Source organism: Neoarius graeffei, chromosome 12 (genome assembly GCF_027579695.1).
Source record: "Neoarius graeffei isolate fNeoGra1 chromosome 12, fNeoGra1.pri, whole genome shotgun sequence".
Classification (NCBI taxonomy): Eukaryota; Metazoa; Chordata; class Actinopteri; order Siluriformes; family Ariidae; genus Neoarius; species Neoarius graeffei.
Window position 1 is genome coordinate 22,158,270 of NC_083580.1, and position 26,271 is coordinate 22,184,540.

Consider the following 26,271-nt stretch of genomic DNA (forward strand, 5'->3'; position numbering starts at 1 on the left):
CCCTCTTCTTTTACTAAAGAATATTTTGACTTATTTACTTACTGGTAGTCTTCTCCGTCTTCTCTCTTAACTCCTTTTGAGGTCATTATTTACCTGTGTAGGTACAAGCGGTGGTCATGCGCACACGCTGAGCTGTTGCTGTAGGAGCGCGCAAAAGCGGCGGGGGGGAGGGGAGAGGCTGCTGTGAGTGAGGGAAGATGATCTTCCCTCACTCACCGAAGATCAAGAGCGTCTTGCCTGGCTGGCTGTGCATTTGGGATGAACTGCATAACTGAGGCTACTACAATCTATACTGGCCAGTGGGGTGGCCAGTAAATTTGTAGGGGTGGCCACAGCCCCCCCGGCCACCCCCTGGTGGCGCCACTGACTCCGCTTTCCCGCCTGCTAAAAGCCAGCGGAAAAGAAAAGGAAAGCCTGACTAGTGAGTGCAAGTGCAAGATAGAGCAAGGTTACATGACGTCATTTTTTTGGACAGATAACTAAATCATTCTAGCTAGTATTTAGCCTTAGAATGCATGAGCTCGATTCCACGGTAGCGAGTATGGACTTACACACCTAATGTTTTGATCTTACAGAGAAAGAAACGATAACACAAAAGCAGTAACAGAGAAAAGATATGTTCATCTTTTGTTTCATGGATCTATTTGCTAATGTCAGCCACAAATTACATCCCTGCGACTCAAAACTACCCAAGGTCGATGCAGAGTCACGATGTTTTCTGACATTGCCATCTTGGTGTGATGCAGTTCCATAGTTATGCTAATTAGTTCAAGCTCCTTGCATTTGGCTGTTTCTGTAGGTCCATACTGTTTACCTCAAGAGGTAGGATATTCAGTCCCAAAATGGAGAAAAGCGATGCTTGGCACATCAAAATGATCACGTCTCATCCACACGATTTTATTCTTATGAGGGATAGGAAAATGCCATACACAATAAAAAAAAATTCAGATGACTTTGCAGTCAGCACCTTAAAAGAATGAAACAACTATTTCAATCTGTTTCAATGTGGAACATTCAAGGCATGAAATTCTCACTGCTTGGCTGTAAAAGGAAAGGACTTCAGACAAAAGAGAAAATACATCAACATTATAATTCTCCAGGAAATGTGGTATACAGTGGTGCTTGAAAGTTTGTGAACCCTTTAGAATTTTCTATATTTCTGCATAAATATGACCTAAAACAACATCAGATTTTCACACAAAGTCCTAAAAGTAGATAAAGAGAACCCAGTTAAACAAATGAGACAAAAATATTATGCTTGGTCATTTATTTATTGAGGAAAATGATCCAATATTGCATATCTGTGAGTGGCAAAAGTATATGAACATTTTCAGTATCTGGTGTGACCCTCTTGTGCAGCAATAACTGCAACTAAACGTTTCCGGTAACTGTTGATCAGTCCTGCACACCAGCTTGGAGGAATTTTAGCCCATTCCTCTGTACAGAACAGCTTCAACTCTGGGATGTTGGTGGGCTTCCTCACATGAACTGCTCGCTTCAGGTCCTTCCACAACATTTTGATTGGATTAAGGTCAGGACTTTGACTTGGCCATTCCAAAACATTAACTTTATTCTTCTTTATCCATTCTTTGGTAGAACAACTTGTGTGCTTAGGGTCATTGTCTTGCTGCGTGACCCACCTTCTCTTGAGATTCAGTTCATAGACAGATGTCCTGACATTTTCCTTTAGAATTTGCTGGTATAATTCAGAATTAATTGTTCCATCAATGATGGCAAGCTGTCCTGGCCCAGATGCAGCAAAACAGGCCCAAACCATGATACTACCACCACCATGTTTTATAGATGGGATAAGGTTTTTATGCTGGAATGCAGTGTTTTCCTTTCTCCAAATATAACGCTTCTCATTTAAACCAAAAAGTTCTATTTTGGTCTCATCCGTCCACAAAACATTTTTCCAATAGCCTTCTGGCTTGTCCACATGATCTTTAGCAAACTGCAGATGAGCATCAATGTTCTTTTTGGAGAGCAGTGGCTTTCTCCTTGCAACCATGCCATGCACACCATTGTTGTTCAGCGTTCTCCTGATGGTGGACTCATGAACATTAACATTAGCCAATGTGAGAGAGGCCTTCAGTTGCTTAGAAGTTACCCTGGGGTCCTTTATGACCTCACCGACTATTGCATGCTTTGCTTTTGGAGTGATCTTTGTTGGTCAACCATTCCTGGGGAGGATAACAATGGTCATGAATTTCCTCCATTTGTACACAATCTGTCTGACTGTGGATTGGTGGAGTCCAAACTCTTTAGAGATTGTTTTGCAACCTTTTCCAGCCTGATGAGCATCAACAATGCTTTTTCTGAGGTCCTCAGAAATCTCCTTTGTTAATGCCATGATACACTTCCACAAATATGTGTTGTGAAGATCAGACTTTGATAGATCCCTGTTCTTTAAATAAAACACGGTGCCCACTCACACCTGATTGTCATCCCATTGATTGAAAACACCTGACTCTAATTTCACCTTCAAATTAACTGTTAATCCTAGAGGTTCACATACTTTTGCCACTCACAGATATGTAATATTGGATCATTTTCCTCAATAAATAAATGACCAAGTATAATATTTTGTCTCATTTCTTTAACTGGGTTCTCTTTTTCTACTTTTAGTACTTGTGTGAAAATCTGCACACCATTGTTGTTCAGTGTTCTCCTGATGGTGGACTCATGAACATTAACATTAGCCAATGTTAGAGAGGCCTTCAGTTGCTTAGAAGTTACCCTGGGGTCCTTTGTGACCTTGCCGACTATTACACGCCTTGCTCTTGGAGTGATCTTTGTTGGTCGACCACTCCTGGGGAGGGTAACAATGGTCTTAAATTTCCTCCATTTGTACACAATCTGTCTGACTGTGGATTGGTGGAGTCCAAACTCTTTAAAGATGGTTTTGTAACCTTTTCCAGCCTGATGAGCATCAGCAATGCTTTTTCTGAGGTCCTCAAAAATCTCATTTGTTTGTGCCTGTTAGGGTTTTGCTGGGATACGAACCCGGGTCGCTGGTGTGATAATCCAGCAAATCCCCACTAGGGGGATGACTCAAGTGCAGAGGCGTGAGTAGAGTATCAAAAAACAGTTTATTTACAATATATACAATCCGATGGAAAAAACAAAAGAAAATCCAAAAGCTCAGAAGATGACCAAAAATAAAAATATCCAAAGGTTCAAAGTCCCAAAAAACAAAAGGAAAGGCAAAAATGCAGAACACTCAGAAGATCAAAAATACAAAGTCCAAAGAAAGCAAAAACATCAAAAACACAAGGGCACAGGCAAGATACGTGGGACAGCGGAAACTAGCACTAGACAACATAGCATAAAGACTCCGTGACAAGGGAACAAGGAGAGGGGTATTTATACACAAACTAATTAAGGAACAGGGCGGGGCAGGAAACAGGCAATCAAGACAAACACAAAACACAGTGGCGGCCTCTAGAGGCCAAAACAAACATAACAAGATAAATATAACAGCGGCCTCTAGAGGCCAAAACAGTCCCAGTCCTAACAGTGCCATGATGCACTTCCACAAACATGTGTTGTGAAGATCAGACTTTGCTAGATCCCTGTTCTTTAAATAAAACAGGGTGCCCACTCACACCTGATTGTCATCCCACTGATTGAAAACACCTGACTTTAATTTCACCTTCCAATTAACTGCTAATCCTAGAGGTTCACATACTTTTGCCACTCACAGATATGTAATATTGGATCATTTTCCTCAATTAATAAATGGCCAAGTATAATATTTTTGTCTCATTTGTTTAACTGGGTTCTCTTTATCTACTTTTAGGACTTGTGTGAAAATCTGATGATGTTTTAGGTCAGGGGTTTTCAAAGTGTGGGAGAGTCAGCCCCCCCTCACAATTTTTGTTGTTGCTATACTTAATGTTCCATTCGTATTTAAAAAAAAAAGGTTGTTGTACACATTTTAATTTTTTTCTTTTACACATTTTAAACATCTGTGCTTTTTAAAACATCTTTTTTTTTTTTTACACATTTTAAACATCTGTGCTTTTCTTTTTAAAACAACTTGTTTTACACATTTTAAACATCTCATAGCATCGTTAGCTAGCACCTCTTGGCAGACAACACACTGTGGCAGTGGAGCATCTTCAGATCCAGTCCATGAAAATCCAAACTTTAAATAATCATGGTCATATTTCCTTCTTTTTTCAGTCCCCCCAGGATTCCACGGGCCTTTTTTGTGATTGTTGCGGGCTAAAATGTCTGATGTTGCAGGGGGTTTTCCAAAAAATTGCGATGAAAGTTGCGGTGTTTTTTAGGTTTTTGTTGCAATTACATTGCGGGAGGAAGTGAAAGTTGCGAGAAATTGTTGCGATTTTCTCTTTTTGTGATTAAAATTGAGTGATATGTTAAATATTAAGTTATTACCGAAAAACTATTGATTAAAAAAACAAAGACACTGAGAAATGGTCCTATAAACAACTTTACCAATATAAAAGATTACCAGGACTACAAAAATGCAGAAAAATAGGCTTTACTTACCCAAATGCACCTGTTGGTTCAAAAGTTAAAGTGTAGAGAACCTCACAGCACAACATGAAGTTAACTTAAAATATAATATAAATGCCTCAGCTTTCATGTAAGAAAAAAAACTATTAATACTAGTACTGTGTGCAGGCAGTCTCTCCTGAAGACTAAATTAAACAATAATTATAAACTAATAAAAGAAATGGCTCAGGCTTCATAGAAGAAAAAAAAAACAATTTGAACAGAATCTCACAGTATGATGCTGAAGCTGCCTAAACAATGGAAAATAAAATACCATTTTGGCAAAAATGTTGGCATCCATTAATTTCTTGTATTAAGTAAAAAAATAATGTAAAGTGCATACAGTCCTTCACTGTAAACATAACACACTTTCAGTAACAGAATTTAAGCCTACATAAACACTGACTCGCACATGCAGTATTGCCAGATACTGCTGACGTTTTCCAGTCCAAAATATGTTCAAAATCCGCCAAAATGCACTTAAAACCGCCCAATCTGGCAACACTGCGCACATGCTGCTTCTCTTGAACGTATACACGGAAGTAAGGTGGAAGGTAGTTTGTCGACGTCACCTCAAGACGACGCCAACGATTGGTCAAATTTGCGGGAAAGTTGCGGTGATTGGATATAATTGCAACACTGCTGTGAATTCACAGGGATTGGTTGAATTTGCGTTGAAACTGCAAATCGCAACATCGCGAAATCCTGGAGGGTCTGGTTTTTTGCTTGGCCCAGACTCTGTCTCCTCACTCACTGTAGCTTTCGGTACTAAAAATCAATCCATTTTGTCTCTGGCAAAGGTTAGCTGAAGTTCGCTAAATGTCCGCAATAGTAACTTATTCTGGTTTATGTTTCCTCACGTTGTGCCCCCCCTGAAGAACTCTGGCGCCCCCCAGGGGAGGCGTGCCCCACACTTTGAAAAGCCCTGTTTTAGGTCATATTTATGCAGAAATATAGAAAATTCTAAAGGGTTCACAAACTTTCAAGCACCACTGTAGATTCAACACTCACTGTCCCAATCTACTACAGAGAAATGATCATCCCTACCACGAAACAGTTTACAATTAAGAAAGGCAGCGATACTAGTGTAATTACAGTGCCTTGCAAAAGTATTCATCCCCCTTGGTGTTTGTTTTGTTGTGTTGCATTACAAGCTGGAATTAAAATGGATTTTGGGGGGGTTAGCATAATTTGATTTATACAACATGCCTACCACTTTAAAGGTGCACATTGTTCTTTTTTTTTCATTGTGACACAAACAATAATTAAGATGAAAAAACAGAACTCTGGAGTGTGCATAAGTATTCCCCCTCAAAGTCAATACTTTATAGAGCCACTTTTTGCTACAATTACAGCTGCAAGTCTCTTGGGGTATGTCTCTATTAGCTTACACATCTATCCACTGGGATTTTTGCCCATTCCTCAAGGCAAAACTGCTCCAACTCCTTCAAGTTAGATGGGTTGCGTTGGTGTACAGCAATCTTCAAGTTATGCCACAGCTTTTCAGCTGGATTGAGGTCTGGGCTTTGACTAGGCCATTCCAAGACATTTAAATGTTTCCCTTTAAACTACTCCAGTGTAGCTTTAGCAGTATTTTTAGGGTCATTGTCCTGCTAGACCGTGAACCTTCGTTCTGGTATCAAACCTCTGGCCAACTCAAACAGGTTTTCCTCCAGAATTGCCCTGTACTGTATTTAGTGCCATCCATCTTTCCTTCAGTCCTGACTAGCTTTCCTGTCCCTGCAGATGAAAAACATCTCCACAGCATGACACCGCCACCACCATGCTTCATTGTAGCGATGGTGTTCTCAGGGTGTTGGGTTTGCGCCACACATGGCATTTCCCGTGATGGCCAAAAAGTTACATTTTTGTCTCATTTGACCAGAGAATCTTCTTCCATGTGTTTGGGGAGTCTGCCACATGCTGTTGGGTAAATTCCAAATGTAATCTGGCCACTCTTCCATAAAGCCCCGCTCTGTGGAGTGTATGGCTTAAAATGGTCCTATGGACAGATACTCCCATCTCCATTGTGGATCTTTGCAGCTCCCTCAGCGTTATCGTTGGTGTCTTTGTTGCAGCTCTGATTAATGCTCTCCTTGCCCGGTCTGCGAGTTTTGGTGGGCGGCCTTCTCTTGTCAGGTTTGTCGTGGTGCCATAATCTTTCCATTTTCCTATAATGGATTTAATGGTGCTCTGTAGGATATTCAAAGTTTGGGATATTTTTTATGACCCAACCCTGATCTATACTTCTTCACAACTTTGTCTCTGACCTGTTTGGAGTGCTCCTTGGTTTTCATGTTGCTTGCTTAGTAGTGTAGCAGAGTCAGGGTCCTTCCAGAACAGGTTGATTGATCCAGACATCATGTGACAGATCATGTGACACTTTGATTGCACACAGGTGGATCTTAATCAACTAATTATGTGACTTATGAAGTGAATTGATTGGACCAGCTCTTATTTAGGGGTTTCATACGAAGGGGGGGAATACTTATGCACACTCCAGATTTCTGTTTTTTCATCTTAATTATCGTTTGTGTCACAATAAAAAAAACAATGTGCACCTTTAAAGTTGTAGGCATGTTGTGTAAATCAAATGGTGCTAATCCCCTAAAAATCCATTTTAATTACAGCTTGTAGTGCAACAAAACAGGACAAACACCAAGGGGGATGAATATTTTTGCAAGGCACTGTATAATCTGGTATAAATCAGAGCTGGTATAAAACACATCATCGCATATTTGTTTTAAAATGAATGATGATCATTTTAACCCTATGTGCTATAGCCTATACAGTCCTCTTAGTGACTCCCTGTTTTCAGACTGAGATCTGCAGCTTCCAGAAAAGATGTGAATTTGAACACACGCTCTCTACTTGACCTCAGTGGAACAGTTACAAGCTGTATTAAAGGAACATTAAAAACACTCCCCACCACAACTCTGACATGCAGACAACAAGAATCGGAAAGGCCTGCTGTGTCATCTTGTGTAAAAATATCAATAATTACATTTGCACTAATTGAAATGTTACCGGGGCGGCATGGTGGTGTAGTGGTTAGTACTGTTGCCTCATAGCAAGAAGGTCCTGGGTTCGAGCCCAGTGGCCGGCGAGGGCCTTTCTGTGTGGAGTTTGCATACTCTCCCTGTGTCTGCGTGGGTTTCCTCTGGGTGCTCCGGTTTCCCCCACAGTCCAAAGACATGCAGGTTAGGCTAATTGGTGGCTCTAAATTGACCGTAGGTATGAATATGAGTGTGAATGGTTGTTTGTCTCGATGTTTCAGCACTGCAGTGACCTGGTGACTTGTTCAGGGTGTACCCTGCCTCTCGCCCATAGTCAGCTGGGATAGGCTCCAGCTTACCTGCGACCCTGTAGAACAGGATAAGCGGCTACAGAAAGTGGATGGATGGATGGATGGATGGATGAAATGTTCCCTCCAGGCATCTATCCTGTAACTTTGACAAATCCAGATAGCTATAATTGTACAATTATAATTTAAATATGCTTGAGCTCTCTCTATAACATACATTCAAGATATTTTGGGTTACATCTAAATCTTGTGTTAGATGTGTATAATTATGTTTTAACTAGTCAAAATAATATTATAGATATTTAAAGGGATCCTCTAGTGGATTTACTCTTAAACTTTTGTTAAGTAAAAGTATTTGTAGATTTCAACAGTCAAACATTCATTTTTGGAGACCAAATAGTGTTCTAGAAAAATGAATTTTTATTAAAATACCAGATGGGCCTCCCGCAGAAGTGACGTATGCAATGACATGGCGTAGTGGAAGATTGGAGCAACTTGGCTGTTTATATCCTCTACTTACATTGTGGTTTTGCTAATTTTACAAGAATTTTTACTGAATTTATAGGTTTAAATAAGTAAAGTATGCCTCATTGTGCAGCATATAGAGTAAATGCCAAAATGATGCTAAAAATAAGGATGAGAAGATATCTTTTTACTGTTTCCCTGGCAAGAATCTTCCGACTATTTACAAGAAATGGATTCATGCCATCGGAAGACCTCTAAACAATCTGCCTCCAGTGCCCTATGTATACTCCGAACATTTTGAATCATCCTGTTTCGATGAATCAACAGAATTAAAAGCAAGATTAATGTGGGCTTCCAAAATAAAAAGAAACATAAAAGATGATGCCGTGCCAACAATATTTGCCCATCGTTCAGCTCCAAAAGTCCACTGATGCAGTGTTGAGCGGCAACAGAGACAACAACACCAGGAGGTTAGTTTCCACTTTGTTCTACCATGATTCTTTGTAGTATAACAGGGACGGATCCAGGCCAAGAATCTGACAGATGCACATTTGCAGAACTATTTTCACTAATTTTACCAGATCGCTATGGATTTTCACAGGGGCGTAGAGCACACTGAGCCCTTTCCGAAGAGGGCAGTCATGGCCCGCTATAACCGTGGCTCGGCCTGTTATTTGTCCCTGAATGAGTGCGACTCGCCGAAAACTTTAATATGAGCCCTGACTCCAGCCACATCTGCATGTAGGGATTTAAAAATTTATAACTTGGCCACTGAAAGTCCTAGCCCCACCAAACTTTACAGACACCTCCCTCTCCCCGAGACCTTTCGAAACAGCCCAGGCACGGCCCCTACGGCTGTGGCTCGGCCCATTATTTACGGTGAATTTCAAATTTCAACCTCTTTCTGGAGCATTTTATTGGTTTGACCTAGATTCTCTGTCTCAGGTCACACTATACAGGTACAAAGCATCATGAAAATACAGGTAATTAGGTCAGGTAAGCATCACCGCTTGCCACAGGTGGTCGGATCTTGAACCACTGGTTTATTGATTGAATGTAGCTATAGCCCATGTAGCCAGCTAGCTGCAAAGTAAACAAATGTACCGTGACTGATGCCAAGTGGTGCACATATATTTCTGACCGATGTACATGCATTGGTTGCATCAGTCTGGATCCGTCCCTGGTATATTATCAATGTCTTACCTGGTGAATTGTAATCGGTATTCCTTATGTGTTATAGGCTCTAAAGCATATACTGCAAGAAAATACGGGTAACAAAGAAAACACCGATGTTAGAGAACAATCATGAGATGAAGCATTTGATTGAGCTTCCATTATGGTTGACTATACTCCAGATAAGAGAATTAGAACATTTTGCATGAAACTCAATCATTTGAAATTTCCGAAGTTTCCTTTCATGGTAGTTTGAGTTTCATTTTCATTTATGTGCAAGGAACGTGAATGACTGGAAAGAGGGATATTGCTGTGCAAACAGATGAACCAGTCAGTGTTGAAATCCAGACAGAGACAGTTGTCTTCCAAGACAAGATTATCCAGTGTTCTTTGTTGGGAGATGAAAGCGTCTCATTAGATGATTCGTTCCGACTCTACTAGCAAAACCACAATGTAAGCAGAGGATATAAACAGCCGAGTTACTCCAAGCTTCCACGAAGCCACGTCATCACATACGTCACTTCCACAGGAGGCCCATCTGGAATTTTAATAAAAATTAAATTTTCTAGAACACTATTTGGTCTCCGAAAATGAGTGTTTGACTGTTGAACTCTACAAATACTTTTACTTAACATAAGTTTAAGAGTAAATCCGCTGGAGGATCCCTTTAAAAGAATATCAGCTTGTTAACATGCACTTATACACTTACACTTAGTCATAACCCAGTTGCAACAAGTCATTTGTTAAATACGGATAGCTTTAATTTTGAGTAGAATGTTATAATTTTTTGTAGTCATAAAAGCTTTACGTATAAAACAAGTCTTACAGTACAACCTAATGTTATTCTCTGTGTACGATTATGGTTTTACAATTCTACTGTTATGCAACAAACCAGGCATCATAGTAATAAAACTATTATTTTTTTTTTTAAATGTTAAGAGGACATCGATAGTTATGCTGCTAACATCCAGGTATCTAAAGCCATCATTACACTGTATGATTTTTGACCTGATTTTGCTATTGCAGTTCCTTTTTACCACAAATTCACAACGAAACCTCATTTTCAGCACAAGCTCAAACTGTGTAAGCAGAATGTAGTAATTTTGTTGAATTACTACATTACTAATTACTAATTTTGGGCCTATTGTTTGAGGATCTTGATTGTATACACTCACCGGCCACTTGAATAGAACTTGCTCTTGATTCTAAGATTCCTGTTCTTGGCTGCAGGACTGGAACCCAATGTGGTCTTTTGCTGTTGCATGCTGAGATGCTTTTCTGCTCACCACGGTTGTAAAGAGTTGCTATGAGTTGCGATATCCTTCCTGGCAGCTCGAACCAATCTGGCCATTTTCCTCTGACCTCTCTTATTAACAAGACGTTTCCACCCACAGAACTGTCGCTCACTCAATGTTTTTTTGCTTTGGCACCATTCTGTGTAAACTCTAAAGACTGTTGTGTGTGAAAACCTCAAGAGATCAGCAGGTTCTGAAATACTCAGACCAGTCCATCTGGCTCAAACCAATACCCATGCCACAGTGAAAGTCACACTGAGATCACAGTATTTCCCATTCTGATGTTTGAAGTGAACATTAACTGAAGCTCTTGATTTGTATCTGTATGATTTTATGCATTGTGCCGCTGTCAAGGGATTGGCTGATTAGATAACTGCATAAAACAGCAGGTGGATGGGTGTTCCTAATAAAGTGGCTGGTGAGTGTAATCTGCCGGTTGACTGGGGCTTTTTTGTGTGGAGTTTGCATGTTCTCCTTGTGCCTGTATGGGATTCCTCTGGGGTGCTCCAGTTTCCTCCCACAGCCCATAGGTATGAATATGATTGTGAATGGCTGTTCATCTCTCTGTGTTAGCCCCGTGAATGACTGGCTATCACTGGGCAAAACATCAAAAAATGTTCAGAGATTTATAGTTTCGATCAAAAGCAGTTCAAGACTTGTCAAGTTGCTGGAGGCATTTCAGGCTAAATCTTCTTGCTCTATAGTGGCTTTGCACCATCACGTGACCCCACAGCAATGGTAACTAACCCGCCATGACAGGGGGTATACTTGTAATGTTTCATTCAGATGAGTTAGTTATTATCGATCAGTATGGGAAGGTTTTGCTGCGTTTTTGGATGTGCAAATCGTTTTGAATGAAACAAAGACATCAGATTTTTTAATTTACCAAAAGTAATTTATCATCGGGGGAAATAACGTAGAAGGGAAAAATGGCTCGCAAACATACAAAGTGCAGCAAGGTGTTCATTCTCATACAAAGAGGTGAACATGAGCTTGAGCAGCTTGCTGCACTTTGTCAAGTCAGTTTATTTATATAGCACATTTAAAAACAACAGCAGTTGACCCAAAGCGCTTCACAGATAAAGGCAGTAAAAAGACATTTAGAAATCAGAGCAGTACACAGGCTACAGCATAAGAAGGGCAAGGAATATAAGACAAGTTAAAAAAAAGATATTAAGAGTCAAGGATAAAGATGATCAATAAATACACAAATTAAAATAAGTAAATAAAAAGAAAAAAACAACAAATATGACTTAAATAAATAGAAGCAATAAGATTAAAATAAGAACAGGATAAAAAATAAAAATAAAAACTATGTCAAACTGAACTAAAAGCAAGGGTAAAAAGATAGGTTTTCAAATTAGATTTAAAACTGGCAATGGTTAGGCAGGATTTGATGTGGGGTGGGAGACTATTCCAAAGCTTTGGGGCAAAAACAGAAAAGGCCCAGTCACCTCTGCTTTTGAGGCGCGAGTGGGGGACTGGGAGGAGTTGCTGGGAGGATGACCTGAGTGACCTTAGGGGATTAAAAGCTCTGTTATATACAACCCTGATTCCAAAAAAGTTGGGACAAAGTACAAATTGTAAATAAAAACGGAATGCAATGATGTAGAAGTTTCAAAATTCCATATTTTATTCAGAATAGAACATAGATGACATATCAAATGTTTAAACTGAGAAAATGTATCATTTAAAGAGAAAAATTAGGTGATTTTAAATTTCATGACAACAACACATCTCAAAAAAGTTGGGACAAGGCCATGTTTCCCACTGTGAGACATCCCCTTTTCTCTTTACAACAGTCTGTAAACGTCTGGGGACTGAGGAGACAAGTTGCTCAAGTTTAGGGATAGGAATGTTAACCCATTCTTGTCTAACGTAGGATTCTAGTTGCTCAACTGTCTTAGATCTTTTTTGTTGTATCTTCCGTTTTATGATGCGCCAAATGTTTTCTATGGGTGAAAGATCTGGACTGCAGGCTGGCCAGTTCAGTACCCGGACCCTTCTTCTACGCAGCCATGATGCTGTAATTGATGCAGTATGTGTTTTGGCATTGTCATGTTGGAAAATGCAAGGCCTTCCCTGAAAGAGACGTCGTCTGGATGGGAGCATATGTTGCTCTAGAATCTGGATATACCTTTCAGCATTGATGGTGTCTTTCCAGATGTGTAAGCTGCCCATGCCACACGTACTAATGCAACCCCATACCATCAGAGATGCAGGCTTCTGAACTGAGTGCTGATAACAACTTGGGTCGTCCTTCTCCTCTTTAGTCCGAATGACACGGCGTCCCTGATTTCCATAAAGAACTTCAAATTTTGATTTGTCTGACCACAGAACAGTTTTCCACTTTGCCACAGTCCATTTTAAATGAGCCTTGGCCCAGAGAAGATGTCTGTGCTTCTGGATCATGTTTAGATGCGGCTTCTTCTTTGAACTATAGAGTTTTAGCTGGCAACGGCGGATGGCACGGTGAATTGTGTTCACAGATAATGTTCTCTGGAAATATTCCTGAGCCCATTTTGTGATTTCCAATACAGAAGCATGCCTGTATGTGATGCAGTGCCGTCTAAGGGCCCGAAGATCACGGGCACCCACTATGGTTTTCCGGCCTTGACCCTTACGCACAGAGATTCTTCCAGATTCTCTGAATCTTTTGATGATATTATGCACTGTAGATGATGATATGTTCAAACTCTTTGCAATTTTACACTGTCGAACTCCTTTCTGATATTGCTCCACTATTTGTCGGCGCAGAATTAGGGGGATTGGTGATCCTCTTCCCATCTGTACTTCTGAGAGCCGCTGCCACTCCAAGATGCTCTTTTTATACCCAGTCATGTTAATGACCTATTGCCAATTGACCTAATGAGTTGCAATTTGGTCCTCCAGCTGTTCCTTTTTTGTACCTTTAACTTTTCCAGCCTCTTATTGCCCCTGTCCCAACTTTTTTGAGATGTGTTGCTGTCATGAAATTTCAAATGAGCCAATATTTGGCATGAAATTTCAAAATGTCTCACTTTCGATATTTGATATGTTGTCTATGTTCTATTGTGAATACAATATCAGTTTTTGAGATTTGTAAATTATTGCATTCCGTTTTTATTTACAATTTGTACTTTGTCACAACTTTTTTGGAATTGGGGTTGTCGTAGCCATCCAGATTTTAATATCATCCAGGCAGTCAAACGGATTGGTTAGTGAGGTATTGTCTGTTGTCACAGGCAGGTACAACTGTGTGTCATCTGCATAGCAATGGTATTGAATGTTGTGTTTTTGTAGAATTGAGCCATGTGGTAGCATGTACAGTGAGAAGAGAAGAGGGCCTAGAATTGAACCTTGGGGGACACCACATTTGATGGGGGTAGAGGATGATGTGCAGTTTCCCAGTTGAACAGAAAACATTCGATCCTTCAGATATGAAGTAAACCAATTTAAAACTGGGCCCTGTAGACCAACATAGTTCTTCAGGCGAGGTAAAAGGATGTCATGATCAATTGTATCAAAAGCGGCACTAAGGTCAAGTAAGACTAGAACAGCACTGGACCCAGAGTCAGTACACAGCAAGATTTTTTTTTTCTTTCCTCTTCCGGCGCCGACGAGAGTGGCAGCAGGTCTCAGTAGCTCCGTGTTTTGTTTGTCTTTTTAGTTCGTCTTTGTGCCGTTTTTTAAAAAAAATAATTTTATAATTCCATCTCTTTTCTTTTTAACTTCTGCTTGCTGCAAGAAGTGTTTTTTATTTCTATCCCATGGATACGGATAATACTATGCAACATTCCGGCAACAGCAAACTTGTTTACACAAGGAATCAGCTGTTTGCGCTACGCAAGTTTGCCAGCAGAGCAGCACACGGGGATATCCCTAAGGAACTGTTTTGTTTTCGTGGATGCAGAGCTGGAGTCACAGTCAAAGCTAGGCGACGTGAGAAGAAGTGGAGATTTAAGCCCTCTGTTCCAGCAATCGTGATGGGAAATGTGAATTCACTGACCAACAAAACCGATGAGTTGTCTGCCCTGGTAAGAAATCAAAAGTTGTTTAGAGAGTCGAGTCTGATTTGCCTGATGGAAACGTGGCTAACTAGCCTCACGCCTACTGCTAATGTTGACTTGCCGGGCTTCAGTGTGGCTAGACTGGACAGAGATATTTTACTCTCGGGGAAAAAGAAAGGCGGTGGACTGATCATGTACATTAATAACAAGTGGTGCCATCCGGGACATGTTACGGTGAAGGAGACAGTGTGCAGCAAAGATGTGGAGCTACTGGCAGTGAGTTTGCGTCCTTACTACATCCCAAGAGAGTTCTCACATGCCGTCATTATCTGTGTTTACATACCACCGCGAGTCGTACCCGACAATGCCTGTGATGTCATTCATACGACTGGTGCGAGGCTACAAACACAACACACAGATGCTTTCTTCGCAATAACTGGAGATTTCAACCATGTTACCCTCGACTCCACCCTAACAAATTTCCATCAGGTTGTCAACTGTGCTACAAGGAAAAATAGAACAATTGACCTCCTTTATGTAAATGTGAGGGAAGCATACAGTGCAACTCCCCTTCCCCCACTGGGTTTATCTGACCACAATCTGATCCACCTTCGGCCAGTGTATGTTCCAAAAGTACAAAGGCTACCAGCTACCACACGCACCTTCAGGGTATGGACACCAGAAGCAGAGGAGGCGCTGAGAGACTGCTTCGACACCACTGACTGGAGTTTACTACAGAGCAGTGATGACCTGGAGGAGGCCACAGCATGTACAACGGATTACATAAACTTCTGCATGGACATTGTTGCACCAACTAAGACTGTGCGCTGCTACCCCAATAATAAACCCTGGATAACCAGGGATGTCAAACAACTCCTCAACAAGAAAAAGAAATTCTTCAAGGAGGGCAACCTGACAGAGCTGAGGGATGTACAGCGGGATCTCAAAAGCAGCCTGAGGGAGGCCAGGGTGGCATATGGGAGGAAGGTGGAATTGAAAATGAAAAACAGCACTAAAGAGGCATGGCAGGGGATCAAAAACATCACTGGTTGTGGGAAGAAGAGAGGCATGGCTGATGGCGACCTGTCTATGGCCAACGACCTAAACCACTTCTACAACCGGTTTGGCAACTCTGTGATGGGGGCAGCCAATGCTATTGTCACCCCTATAGCCCCCCCACCCCCGCTACCCCCATGTGATAACGACTCAGACAATGACCCGGACATCGGCTGCTCAGCCAGCTCCCATCCCCCTCACTCACTACCCCCCACTCCCAGTGTGGACATGGATATTACATCCCCCCGTCCCCAAGCTCACACAACTGGCTCACCAACTCCCACTGCCTCCATTTTCCACCCTGCCCTCTCATCTCTGCTATCAGAAACAACCTACCCACCACCCACCTCCCCACACCCAAACCCAGCACACCCACCACCTACAGTCACCAGAGGCCAAGTGAGGGGGGCACTGAAAGGACTGAAGTCCAAGGCGGCTGGGCCTGATGGCATCTGTGCAAGACTGCTAAAGTCATGTGCAGAGTCACTAGCCGAACCACTCCATCACCTGTTCAATAGGAGTCTGCAGGAAGGCAAGGTACCTACATTGTGGAAAACTTCGTGTCTTATACCGATCCCAAAGAAAGTACATCCCAAAGAACTCAATGATTACAGACCGGTTGCCCTCACCTCTCACCTAATGAAAACATTAGAACGTGTGCTGCTGCGCAACCATCTCAAACCCCAGGTACAACATGCACTGGATCCTCTGCAGTTTGCCTACCAAGAGAACATAGGAGTGGAGGATGCTATTCTGTATCTTCTTCACAGGGTGCACTCTCACTTGGACAAGGGTGGATGTGCTGTGAGAATCATGTTTTTTGACTTCTCCAGTGCTTTCAACACCATCCAACCACTGCTGCTGAGAGATAAACTGGTGCAGATGGGAGTGGAGCCTGGCCTGGTAACCTGGATCACAGACTACCTCACCGAGCAGCCCCAGTTTGTTAGACTGGGAGGCATTACATCTGAGACGGTGGTCAGCAGCATAGGAGCGCCACAAGGAATGGTGCTCTCCCCAGTGCTCTTCACTCTGTACACAACTGATTTCAGCTACAACTCTGCGATATGCCACATGCAGAAGTTTTCAGATGACACTGCAATTGTTGGTTGTATCAAGGAGGGTCAGGAAGAGGAGTACAGGGGTCTGGTGGAGGACTTTGTGGGATGGTGCCGGACCAATCAGCTGCACCTGAACACCACCAAAACCAAGGAAATGGTGGTGGATTTCAGGAGATCCACTCTGCCTGTGGTGCCGGTCTCTATTGAGGGAGAGAATGTGGAGATTGTCTCCACTTACAAGTACTTGGGGGTGCACCTAGACAATAAGCTGGACTGGTCTACAAACTCCGAGGCACTCTACAAGAAGGGCCAAAGCAGACTCTACTTCCTCAGGAGGCTGAGGTCCTTCAATGTCTGCAACCGACTTCTGCTGATGTTTTACCAGTCTGTCATGGCCAGCGTGCTCTTCTACGCTGTGGCATGCTGGGGTGGTAGCATTAGGAGAAGGGACGCTGGATGCCTGGACAGATTGGTGAGGAAGGCAGGTTCAGTGGTGGGCATGGAGCTAGAGACCCTCACCTCAACAGCAGAGAACAGAACTCTGAACAGACTGGATTCTGTAATGGACAATCCAAACCACCCCCTTCACACCATTTTCACCAACCAAATGAGTCTTTTTAGCCACAGATTCCGTGCCCCCTCATGCAGGACAGACAGGCTACGGAGGTCCTTTGTCCCACGGGCCATTCAACTGTTCAATAGTACACAGAAGGATAACAAAGACATCATCATTGGGGACTGGACTGCCTAACACCCATGTCCTCCATTTATTCCAGGCTTCTATGCTTGTGTGTGTGTGTGTGTGTGCGCTTGTGTGCCTAAGCTGGCGTGTGTGTGTGTGTGTGTACTGTGCAATACATTTTTCACTGGATTTCTCACTGTGAAAATTGATGTCTGTTCTTGTTCACTGTAATCCCTGTGTGTATGTGTGTGTGTGCGCGTGTGTGTGTGCATGTGTGGTGTGTATGTATGTGGGCGTGAGTGAGTGTGTGCGTGTGTGTGTGTGCTGTGTGTGTGTGTTTTTTTTTTTTTTGACTGTGCAATACTTTCTTCACTGGACTTTTTATTGTGACAATTGAGAAGCATCCCCCCTATCATGGCTGACACTTGCTATTTGTTCACTTGTTATTTGTTCACTTAATGTTTCCCTTTAATAACTTTCTTTGCACCATACCAAAAGTTTTTGCTCTTTGTTGAATTAGTGTAATTTAGTGTTGATTTAGTGTAATTTAGTGTAATGTTGATCTAGTGTAATTTCTTCCCTCTCTGTATCTTAATATGTGTTTTTTGTACATTTGTGTAAGCTACTTGACACTTTAATTTCCCTCTGGGGATCAATAAAGTTACTCTACTACTCTACTAGATATCATTGAGTACCTTCAGCAAGGCAGACTCGATGCTGTGTAGAGCTCTAAAACCAGATTGAAATTTGTCAAAGATATCAAACAGGCTGGAAAAGTTAAAGGTACAAAAAAGGAACAGCTGGAGGACCAAATTGCAACTCATTAGGATAAAAGCTGAGAAGCAACCACCTTTTCCAAGATCTTAGACAAAAAAGGTAGCTTGGATATGGGCTGGTAATTCTTTAGGATACAAGGATCTAAGCTTGGCTTTTTTAAAAGTGGTTGTACAGTGGCATGTTTAAAACAAGAAGGGACAACACCATTATTTAGCGAGCTGTTAACTATGGCTAAAATCAGGGGGCAAATGGAAGGGAAAACATCTTTAAAAAGGCGCGAAGGAATGATGTCTGAGGGACAGACAGTGGGCTTCATCTGTGAGATCACCTCAGACAGTTGGGAGGATATCACTGGTGTAAAATACTGGAGAATATTAACAGGATGGGGGCTATCTGTGAAATCAAACTGTGACTGTGGGATGTTTGCCCTTATTGTGTCAATTATTTCAGGAAAGAATTTTAAAAATTCCTCACGTTTCATTATTGGAAGCAGAGGTAACTGGAGCAGTTGGGTTTAAAAGAGAGTTGATTGTCTTGAACAGCACTCTGGGTCTATTTGCGTCTTTGTTTATGAGATTACTAAAATAGTCCTTTCGTGCCATCTGTACAGAGAGTTGGTAGCGTTTTAGGTGGTCTTGCAAGATTTCATATGATACTTGTAGTTTGTCTTTTTTCCATTTACATTCAGCCCGTCTACAGGCACATCGTGCAGCATAGGTGGAATCATTAAGCCAGGGTGTAGTATAGGACCTAACTTTCTGAGACTTGAGAGGGGCCACATCATTTAAAATGTTGGCGCAAGTAGAGTTAAAAAGATTGACAAGCTCGGAGGTGTCGCTGCAGGTGGCTAGGGCTTCAGTGATGTGGGGTAGGTGGCAGTCAGAAAACGAATTGGAGAAAAGCTGTGGAGTGGCTGAGTTTATAGATCGGGTAAAAGAGCAGGGGATGATGGGAGAGGAGGGATAGGAGGAGGACCAGAGAGATTTAAACTATATCATGAAGTGATCTGACACAGTGATGTCAGAAATGACGAAGTGTGAGACAGGAAAACCAGATGACAGGACAAGATCAAGTGTATGGCCTTTCTGATGTGTAGGGCCAGATACTAATTGGGTTAAATTAAAAGAGTCAACCAGGTTTAAAAATTCGCTCACTATGGGCTTATTTGGACAGCACACATGAACGTTAAAGTCACCTAAAATTAACAACTTATCAGAACGAGAGGCCATGACAGACAAAAGGTCAGAAAATTCTTGAATGAAAGTGCTGGAGGCTTTGGGAGGCCTGTACACCAGAGCACAAAGGACAGGGGCAGGGCCATTAATCGATAAGAGTTGCACCTCAAAAGTGGAATAAGTGCTGGTGGGAAGAAATCTGCATTTAAATGAGTTGTTGAAAACGATGACTAAACTGCCTCCACGACCAGAAGACCTTGGTGAGCTTAAAAAATGAAAATGAGGGGGACAGAGTTCGCCGAGTGAAAGGTGATCACCAACAGTAAGCCAAGTTTCGGTTACAAATAGAAAATCCAGTTGACGAGATGTTATAATGTCATTTAAAATAAAAGTCTTATTTGTCAGGGATCGGACATTTATTAGGGTGATGCTGATCGGCAATGGCTGGGCTGCTGGTGTCAGGGATAATGTTAAGTTCATATGAGCTGATAGTGAACGAAGATTTGCTGCATTTACTCTGCCACTGCGTGTGGTTTTGACGGGGGAGCAAGGAGTCCAGCGCACCGGGATAAGATCCATGCATAGTGGTGAAGGAGCCAGGCACCAAAGATTTCGCGAGTCTATGCCCCCAACCCTGCGATTGCGAGCCGACAATTGAGTGGGGAACGTCGACACCACAGTGGGGATAGCGCCGTCGAGTGTAGGCTGAATTTGGAATTGACGGCGACAGCCTCGGTGCAGGTACCGGGGCTGACGAGCAATCCCAACGCTGGCGCAAAGTTCAAGCTGAACGATTTTAAGAAAAATTTGAATTATACAATTATACAATATAATTTGAATTGCGATTTTTCTGGCAGATATTGCGATTTCAATTTTTCACACAAAGTGGCAAGAGGAAATGAAATGTAATGGTAGTAAAAATAAAACATAATAATAAAAAAACGTACAAATGACCCTGCATTTTCCCCATCTACCAAAGATGTCAAACATTAAAATTGGTTAAATTATTTTACATCTATTCTGTAAACAAAAGATAAGTAATAGCAAAAAGAGAGGACACCTTTTTTTAAATGAACAAAGACACCATGTCAGGGTAGGGTGCAGAACAACAACAAAAATCAATAATTCTTCCCTTTCATCTCTACACCACTTCAGAGATTTTTGGCCAAGAAAACCAACATGTCGACCTTTGCTGGTTTTAGACTTGCACGCTGACATGTGACAATATTGCCACTGGCACTGAACAGTTTCTCTGATGGTGAGCTTGTAGCTGGTATGCAAAGGTACTTCCAAGCCAATTTGCTCAGCCATGGAAAGTTGACATGGTGCACTCTCCACCAGGCCAGTGGATCTTGCTCTCCATCAATAGTAGGAGTTATGAGGTAGTTGTCCAGTTCTGCTTTAATGGTATCCTCCAACTGCACAGTAGAGGAGGAAGCAGGGACAGCCTTGCTCTTGAAAAAACTGGCCAATGACCGCTTTTGCTTTCCTGTAGAGGTGGATGGTGGTTCTTCTGCTGCACTTGGGGGCATGGGATGGGTTGTGACACAAGCCCTCTGCTCCTGCAACACACAGGAATAAGAGCCGTCAATGTTTTGCTGTCAGTTGTGATTAAGACCAACCACCAGGCATTTTGTGTGTGAAAGTTTAAAAATGCCAGTAGTATAGTAAAAATATCAATTGTATTTGTGTAACATTTTATATTACGAAACAAAGAAACAGGACAGCTTACCTTTTGTGCCACCTGTTCCATTTCCATCTTCACTCTGTCTTTGATGTATGGGACATTCTCTTCACTGATGTAGGCCGTCTTGAATCTCGGATCAAGGAATGATGTGATGTCCAGGAGGTCCTGTGTCACTGGGTCATTGTATTTGTCTTCAATGTAGTGGAGAGCTCTTGATTTTATCTCCTTGGTCAGATCCGTGTCCTGGTCACTTTCAGCAAGCGTTGATGTTCTTAGGAGATGAAGCACTGGCTTCAGGTATGACACGCTTACGTAGTCCTCACCTGAGAGGGCGTCTGTGAACTCCTGAAGAGGACCAAGGGCACTGTTTATGGATTCAAGGACATCTGTGTCTTGCCAAGTGGGGACCAGGTGCCGTGTCTTTCTGTCTTCAGACAGAACCTGGCACAGTGCCTTGCTCTGCTCCAACACCCTCTCAATCATTTTCTGCCGTGAGCCCCATCGTGTCGGACATTCAGTAATCAGTGAGTGTTCAGGTAAGTTCAATTCCTGCTGTGCCTGTTTTAGCGCCGACTTCTTCTTCCAGCTGTGAGTGAAGACCCCAACCAGCTGCTTGCAAAGTCCTGTGGCCCTTTTGACTCTTTGGTCATCTTTGACAGCATTTTCTGGGGAAAAAAACATTACATGAGTATTACAGTCTGAAAAGCCATAAGGATAGCTTATAACACAGTATCCATAATATACAATGACTGTATACAGTCATTAATAATATATACCATTGATTACATCTGTTGTCATCTTGTAAGAAAAAACATTCAGAGGAAAAAAAAAAATGCCACTGCATCTCTCTGCCCCTAGGCATTCCACAGTTAAACACAAGCAGTATTGGGAGACTTCAAAGTTTACCCATGAAAGGGTTAATTTTTCTAGTCTTCTCTAGAGTTGCAAAATTCCGGGAATTTTCAAAGGTGGAAACTTTCCATGGGAATTTTCAGGAATTAACGGGAATTTTCGGGAAAAGACTGGGAATTTTGAAAGTGGACATTAATTAAGTAAGTAGAAAAAAATATTGTAGCATAATCTTGGTTAAAAGAGGCAGATTTATGGGAATAAAGTTGTGCATAGCACGCTGTTACTCACTCACATGGACAAAACGTTATTTTCTCAGGAGCCATTGAAGCCACACCCTTTACATGCATTTTGCATCCCTCTATCACAGGGGTGGGCAATTATTTTTTCCATAGGGCCACATGAGAAACAGAAAATTTTGTGGAGGGCCGGACCATAAGGCTGAACTAAATTCTGCATAATATTAATTGTATTTCTTTATATAAAGCAATAAATATAATTGTTTTTACAAGCTGTTAAGACTGGTAAGAGTATGGAAAAAACGAGGTTGCCTTACAAAAAATGTCATTTATTCAATCAAATTTCCCAAAACAATGGTTAACAAAATGTGAACGTTTGTACCATTTTTTTTTTCAGTCACATTCACCCCAAAACACAATAAAGACATCAAAATATTATCTTTCTACTCCAAATATCAAGCAAGATACATCATATTATAATAATGATGTCCACATTTGTAGTCTAATCACCTCATTTGGTGTTTTTTATTTGTTCAGTGAGAGAAATCTAGTCTCTGTTGGTCTTTAACGAGTGCATCAGAGTCAGGTTGAATGTCTGAGGTGGAGATGCGAAGCACAGCTGACAGATGATCATCAGTCCATTCGGTGTAGGTATCAGATCTACAGATTGGCTCGGGCTCCGGCGCCTGCTGGTGACGTCACACTATGTGATTGGCTGGACCGTTTGAAGGATGACGTACAAGTTTGTGGTTGGTCTGGACAAATTACGGAAGTAGTTATCGCGGGATTAGGTTTCGTGGGATTTCATGTCATGTTCATGTCGCGCGCATTGCGTTTTTGTTTAACACAACTTCAAAATAAAGCAATGCACATTCAGTCCATGCATGAGGTAAAATTAGGAAATACGTTTATTTTGTAATTTCTAATTAACCTTACGCGGGTCGGTCAGAATGAACTAAAGGGCCGAATGCGGCCCGCGGGCCGGAAAATGCCCAGGTCTGCTCTATCACATGCACAATAATTTCTAGAATTCTGAAGAGCTAGAACTGTTTTAAATACAAACTGCCGAGATCACACATTACAGACAAAGGACTACATGCCATCAAGTAAGTTTTGAGGATGTTTGAGGATGATTTTTTTAAATCTATTATGGTATTTAAGTAAAAATGAAAAGGTATAGTAGAATAAATCTAGTGCTAATTTACTTGTAAATTAGAATTGTGCCATTTCATTAAAGTAGTTAGCTTGTGATGCTAGTTACAGCAAATTGTGCTAGCTTAATGGGAAACCAGATAAGCTAAATGAAAGCTTCCTATGAACATTTCATGTAAGAAAACTAAATTTAATGCTAGCTTACTGGTAAAAATAAATGTAAATGTAAGATAATTAGAACATTTCATTGAATAAATTCTCATGCTAGCTAGCTACAGCAAAATGTGTTAGTGCTAGTTTAATGGGACATCAGATGTGCTAAAATGTTAACTGTGTAAATGTTTTGTCATCTTATTTCACAGAAAAATGCCACGCGTGCTATCCAATGTGTGGAGGCATTTCACACCTGTGATGGTAGACAGGAAATCTTTGTTCATGTGCAAATATTGTGCCAAGAAATATGTTAAGAATGCTACGAAAATGCAGAATCATATTTTGCAATGCTCCAAATGTCCAAAGGCAACAACAAATGCAGCAGGTGAAAATTCATCTATTGCATCAGATTCTTCTGATACCGTTTCATCGGTTCCTGGACCCTCAGGCCTCAGAAGGTACTTTGACTCCATGGATGAGCAAAGTCAGAGAAATGCTGATGAATGTTTAGCTCGAGCGATCTATGCAACATCCTCACCTCTGATGTTGTCTGCCAATGTCTACTGGAAGAGATTTTTTAATGTAATCCGACCAGCATTCACTCCCCCAACCAGACATGCACTATCCACTCATTTGCTGGATGAAGAGTACAACAGAGTGCAAACAAAGGTTAAATGCAGACAATGTCGACAATGCAGACTGCATTTCCATCATCTCTGATGGATGGTCAAATATTCGGGGACAAGGAATTATAAACTACATTGTCACCACCCCTCAACCCGTGTTCTACAAGAGCACAGACACAAAGGACAACCGACACACAGGTGCCTACATTGCGGATGAGCTGAAAGCAGTCATTAATGACCTTGGAGCAGAGAAGGTGTTTGCACTGGTTACTGACAATGCAGCAAATATGAAGGCGGCCTGGGCACACGTCGAGGAAACATACCCCCATATAATGCCAATTAAATGATAAATGTTTATAAACAAATATATTTATTTAATAAAATAAATATATATATTTATTTATTTAATAAAATAATTCCCCTAAATTACCGTAATTCCAGTGCTTTTTTTTTTTGAAAATTCCCAAAATTCCCGTACCAAAGTTTCCATGGAAACTTTCTGGAAATTTTCCGGGAATTTTCCACCCCTTTGCAACCCTAGTCTTCTCACAACCCGTCTTAAAATGCAGATGATCAACGAGTTACACATTTGTATATTGAAAACCTGTGTTCTTGAAGCATTTTGCAATAAACTTGTGTGAAATTAATGCAAAAATATTGAATATAAAGCTGCTAATGGTGATAGACAGCCTTTCTATGGCGTTTGTATTGTTAAAGTAACCTTGCGCTAACAGTTTGTCAGCTAACGACAGCTTGACAGCAAACTTGTCAGCGTTTCGTTTTTTCCCCTCCCAAACTGTATTTCAGTATTCCGAAACAAAGTCAAGACCTACTTCAGGCAAACGAATTATGATTGTTACCGGTAAACTGACTTTAAGGGACAGAGAGGGCAGAGTAATATAGCAGAGACTAGAGGGACTCTGCGAAGATAATACAAACATACACACTCGCACAAACACAGGTTCCTGTACTTACCAATTGCAAGATGCAGTCTGTGTCCGAAACACTGCAGTCTGGTCCATTGGTTAAGTTCCATTGCTTTTATCATATTTGTAGCGTTGTCTGTTGTTATGCACGTCTGGGCCTCTTCTTTTAGACCCCAGCTTGACAAACACTCTTTCAGCCCCATGGCAATATTCTCTCTGGTGTGGTCAGTGGGGAAGTATGCGGTCTGCAGGCAGCGACTTCTCAACTCGAAGTTGGCATTGACGAAATGCACCGTCAGACTCATATATGGCTCGGTCGTTCTGCTTGACCACATATCAGTAGTTGACGCATAAAACTCAATATCTTCCAGCTCTTTCGCCACCTTGGCCTTACATTCTGCATAGAGCTGTGGGATGGCAACCTGATTGAAGTATGTGTGGGAGGGCAGAACATACCTCTTATCCATTGTGCGGAGTAAACTTTTAAACGAGTCTTTGGTGACCGTGTTTACAGGCACCATGTCCTTTGTAATGTAGTTTGTTACTGCAGCAGTTATCTCCTTGTGTCTTCGGCTACTTCTGTCATACGGAGTTACACTAGCAAAAGAAGTTGTAATTGTTGTCTGTTTGGCTGAAGTACTTTCACTACTATTAGATGTCTCATGGGTCTTTTTCGCCATGCACTCTTCATGCAAATTCGCGTGGTGAACTTTCAAGTGGCGGTATAAATTAGTAGTGTTTCCACCGGATGTAGCCACTTTTGCACGACATGTTTTGCACAGCACCTGTTTCTGATGTTCGTCTGAGGCTTCAAATCCAAAATACTGCCAAATGGCCGACGTGCTGTTTTTCTTTGGGATCAAATCCCCTGACTCCGCTTCAGCTCCTGCTTCAGCCATGTCTGAAATTGAATGACCAGCTACACTGATTGGAGTGGATAACACGTGACCTGTCCACGCGCAGCATGCAGCTTCTTGATTGGTAGCTGACACAGAGTGTTTTTACACCATGCTGGGGCAATATGCAGAGCATACATGTGTGAAATTATTGACGAAACAAAACATGGGTCAGTTTAGGAGCACTGAGAAAAACTGTGGCTTTGACGATCCCAAAATCGTGTTGTCTGAGATCGTGATTT

General features: G+C 41.6%; 1 protein-coding gene across 1 annotated transcript; it reads right to left on the reverse strand.

Moving 5' to 3' along the window:
- Positions 1-20,652: 20,652 nt before the first annotated feature.
- Positions 20,653-26,032, reverse strand: LOC132895796 (E3 SUMO-protein ligase ZBED1-like). The gene is made up of 3 exons (XM_060936626.1): positions 25,183-26,032; positions 21,234-21,853; positions 20,653-21,063 (listed from the first exon to the last, which is right to left on the reverse strand). The coding sequence occupies exons 1-3, from the start codon at positions 26,030-26,032 to the stop codon at positions 20,653-20,655; spliced, it is 1,881 nt and encodes a 626-aa protein (XP_060792609.1).
- Positions 26,033-26,271: the final 239 nt, after the last annotated feature.

Bases quoted from the DNA above. Each gene is read 5' to 3' on its own strand.
- LOC132895796 (XM_060936626.1), bottom strand. From the start codon at position 26,032: ATGGCTGAAGCAGGAGCTGAAGCGGAGTCAGGGGATTTGATCCCAAAG. The intron at 21,854-25,182 runs GTAAGTACAGGA...TTTTTTCCCCAG, and splicing joins CAGACTGCATCTTGCAATTG to AAAATGCTGTCAAAGATGAC. The intron at 21,064-21,233 runs GTAAGCTGTCCT...TGTGTGTTGCAG, and splicing joins TGGAACAGGTGGCACAAAAG to GAGCAGAGGGCTTGTGTCAC.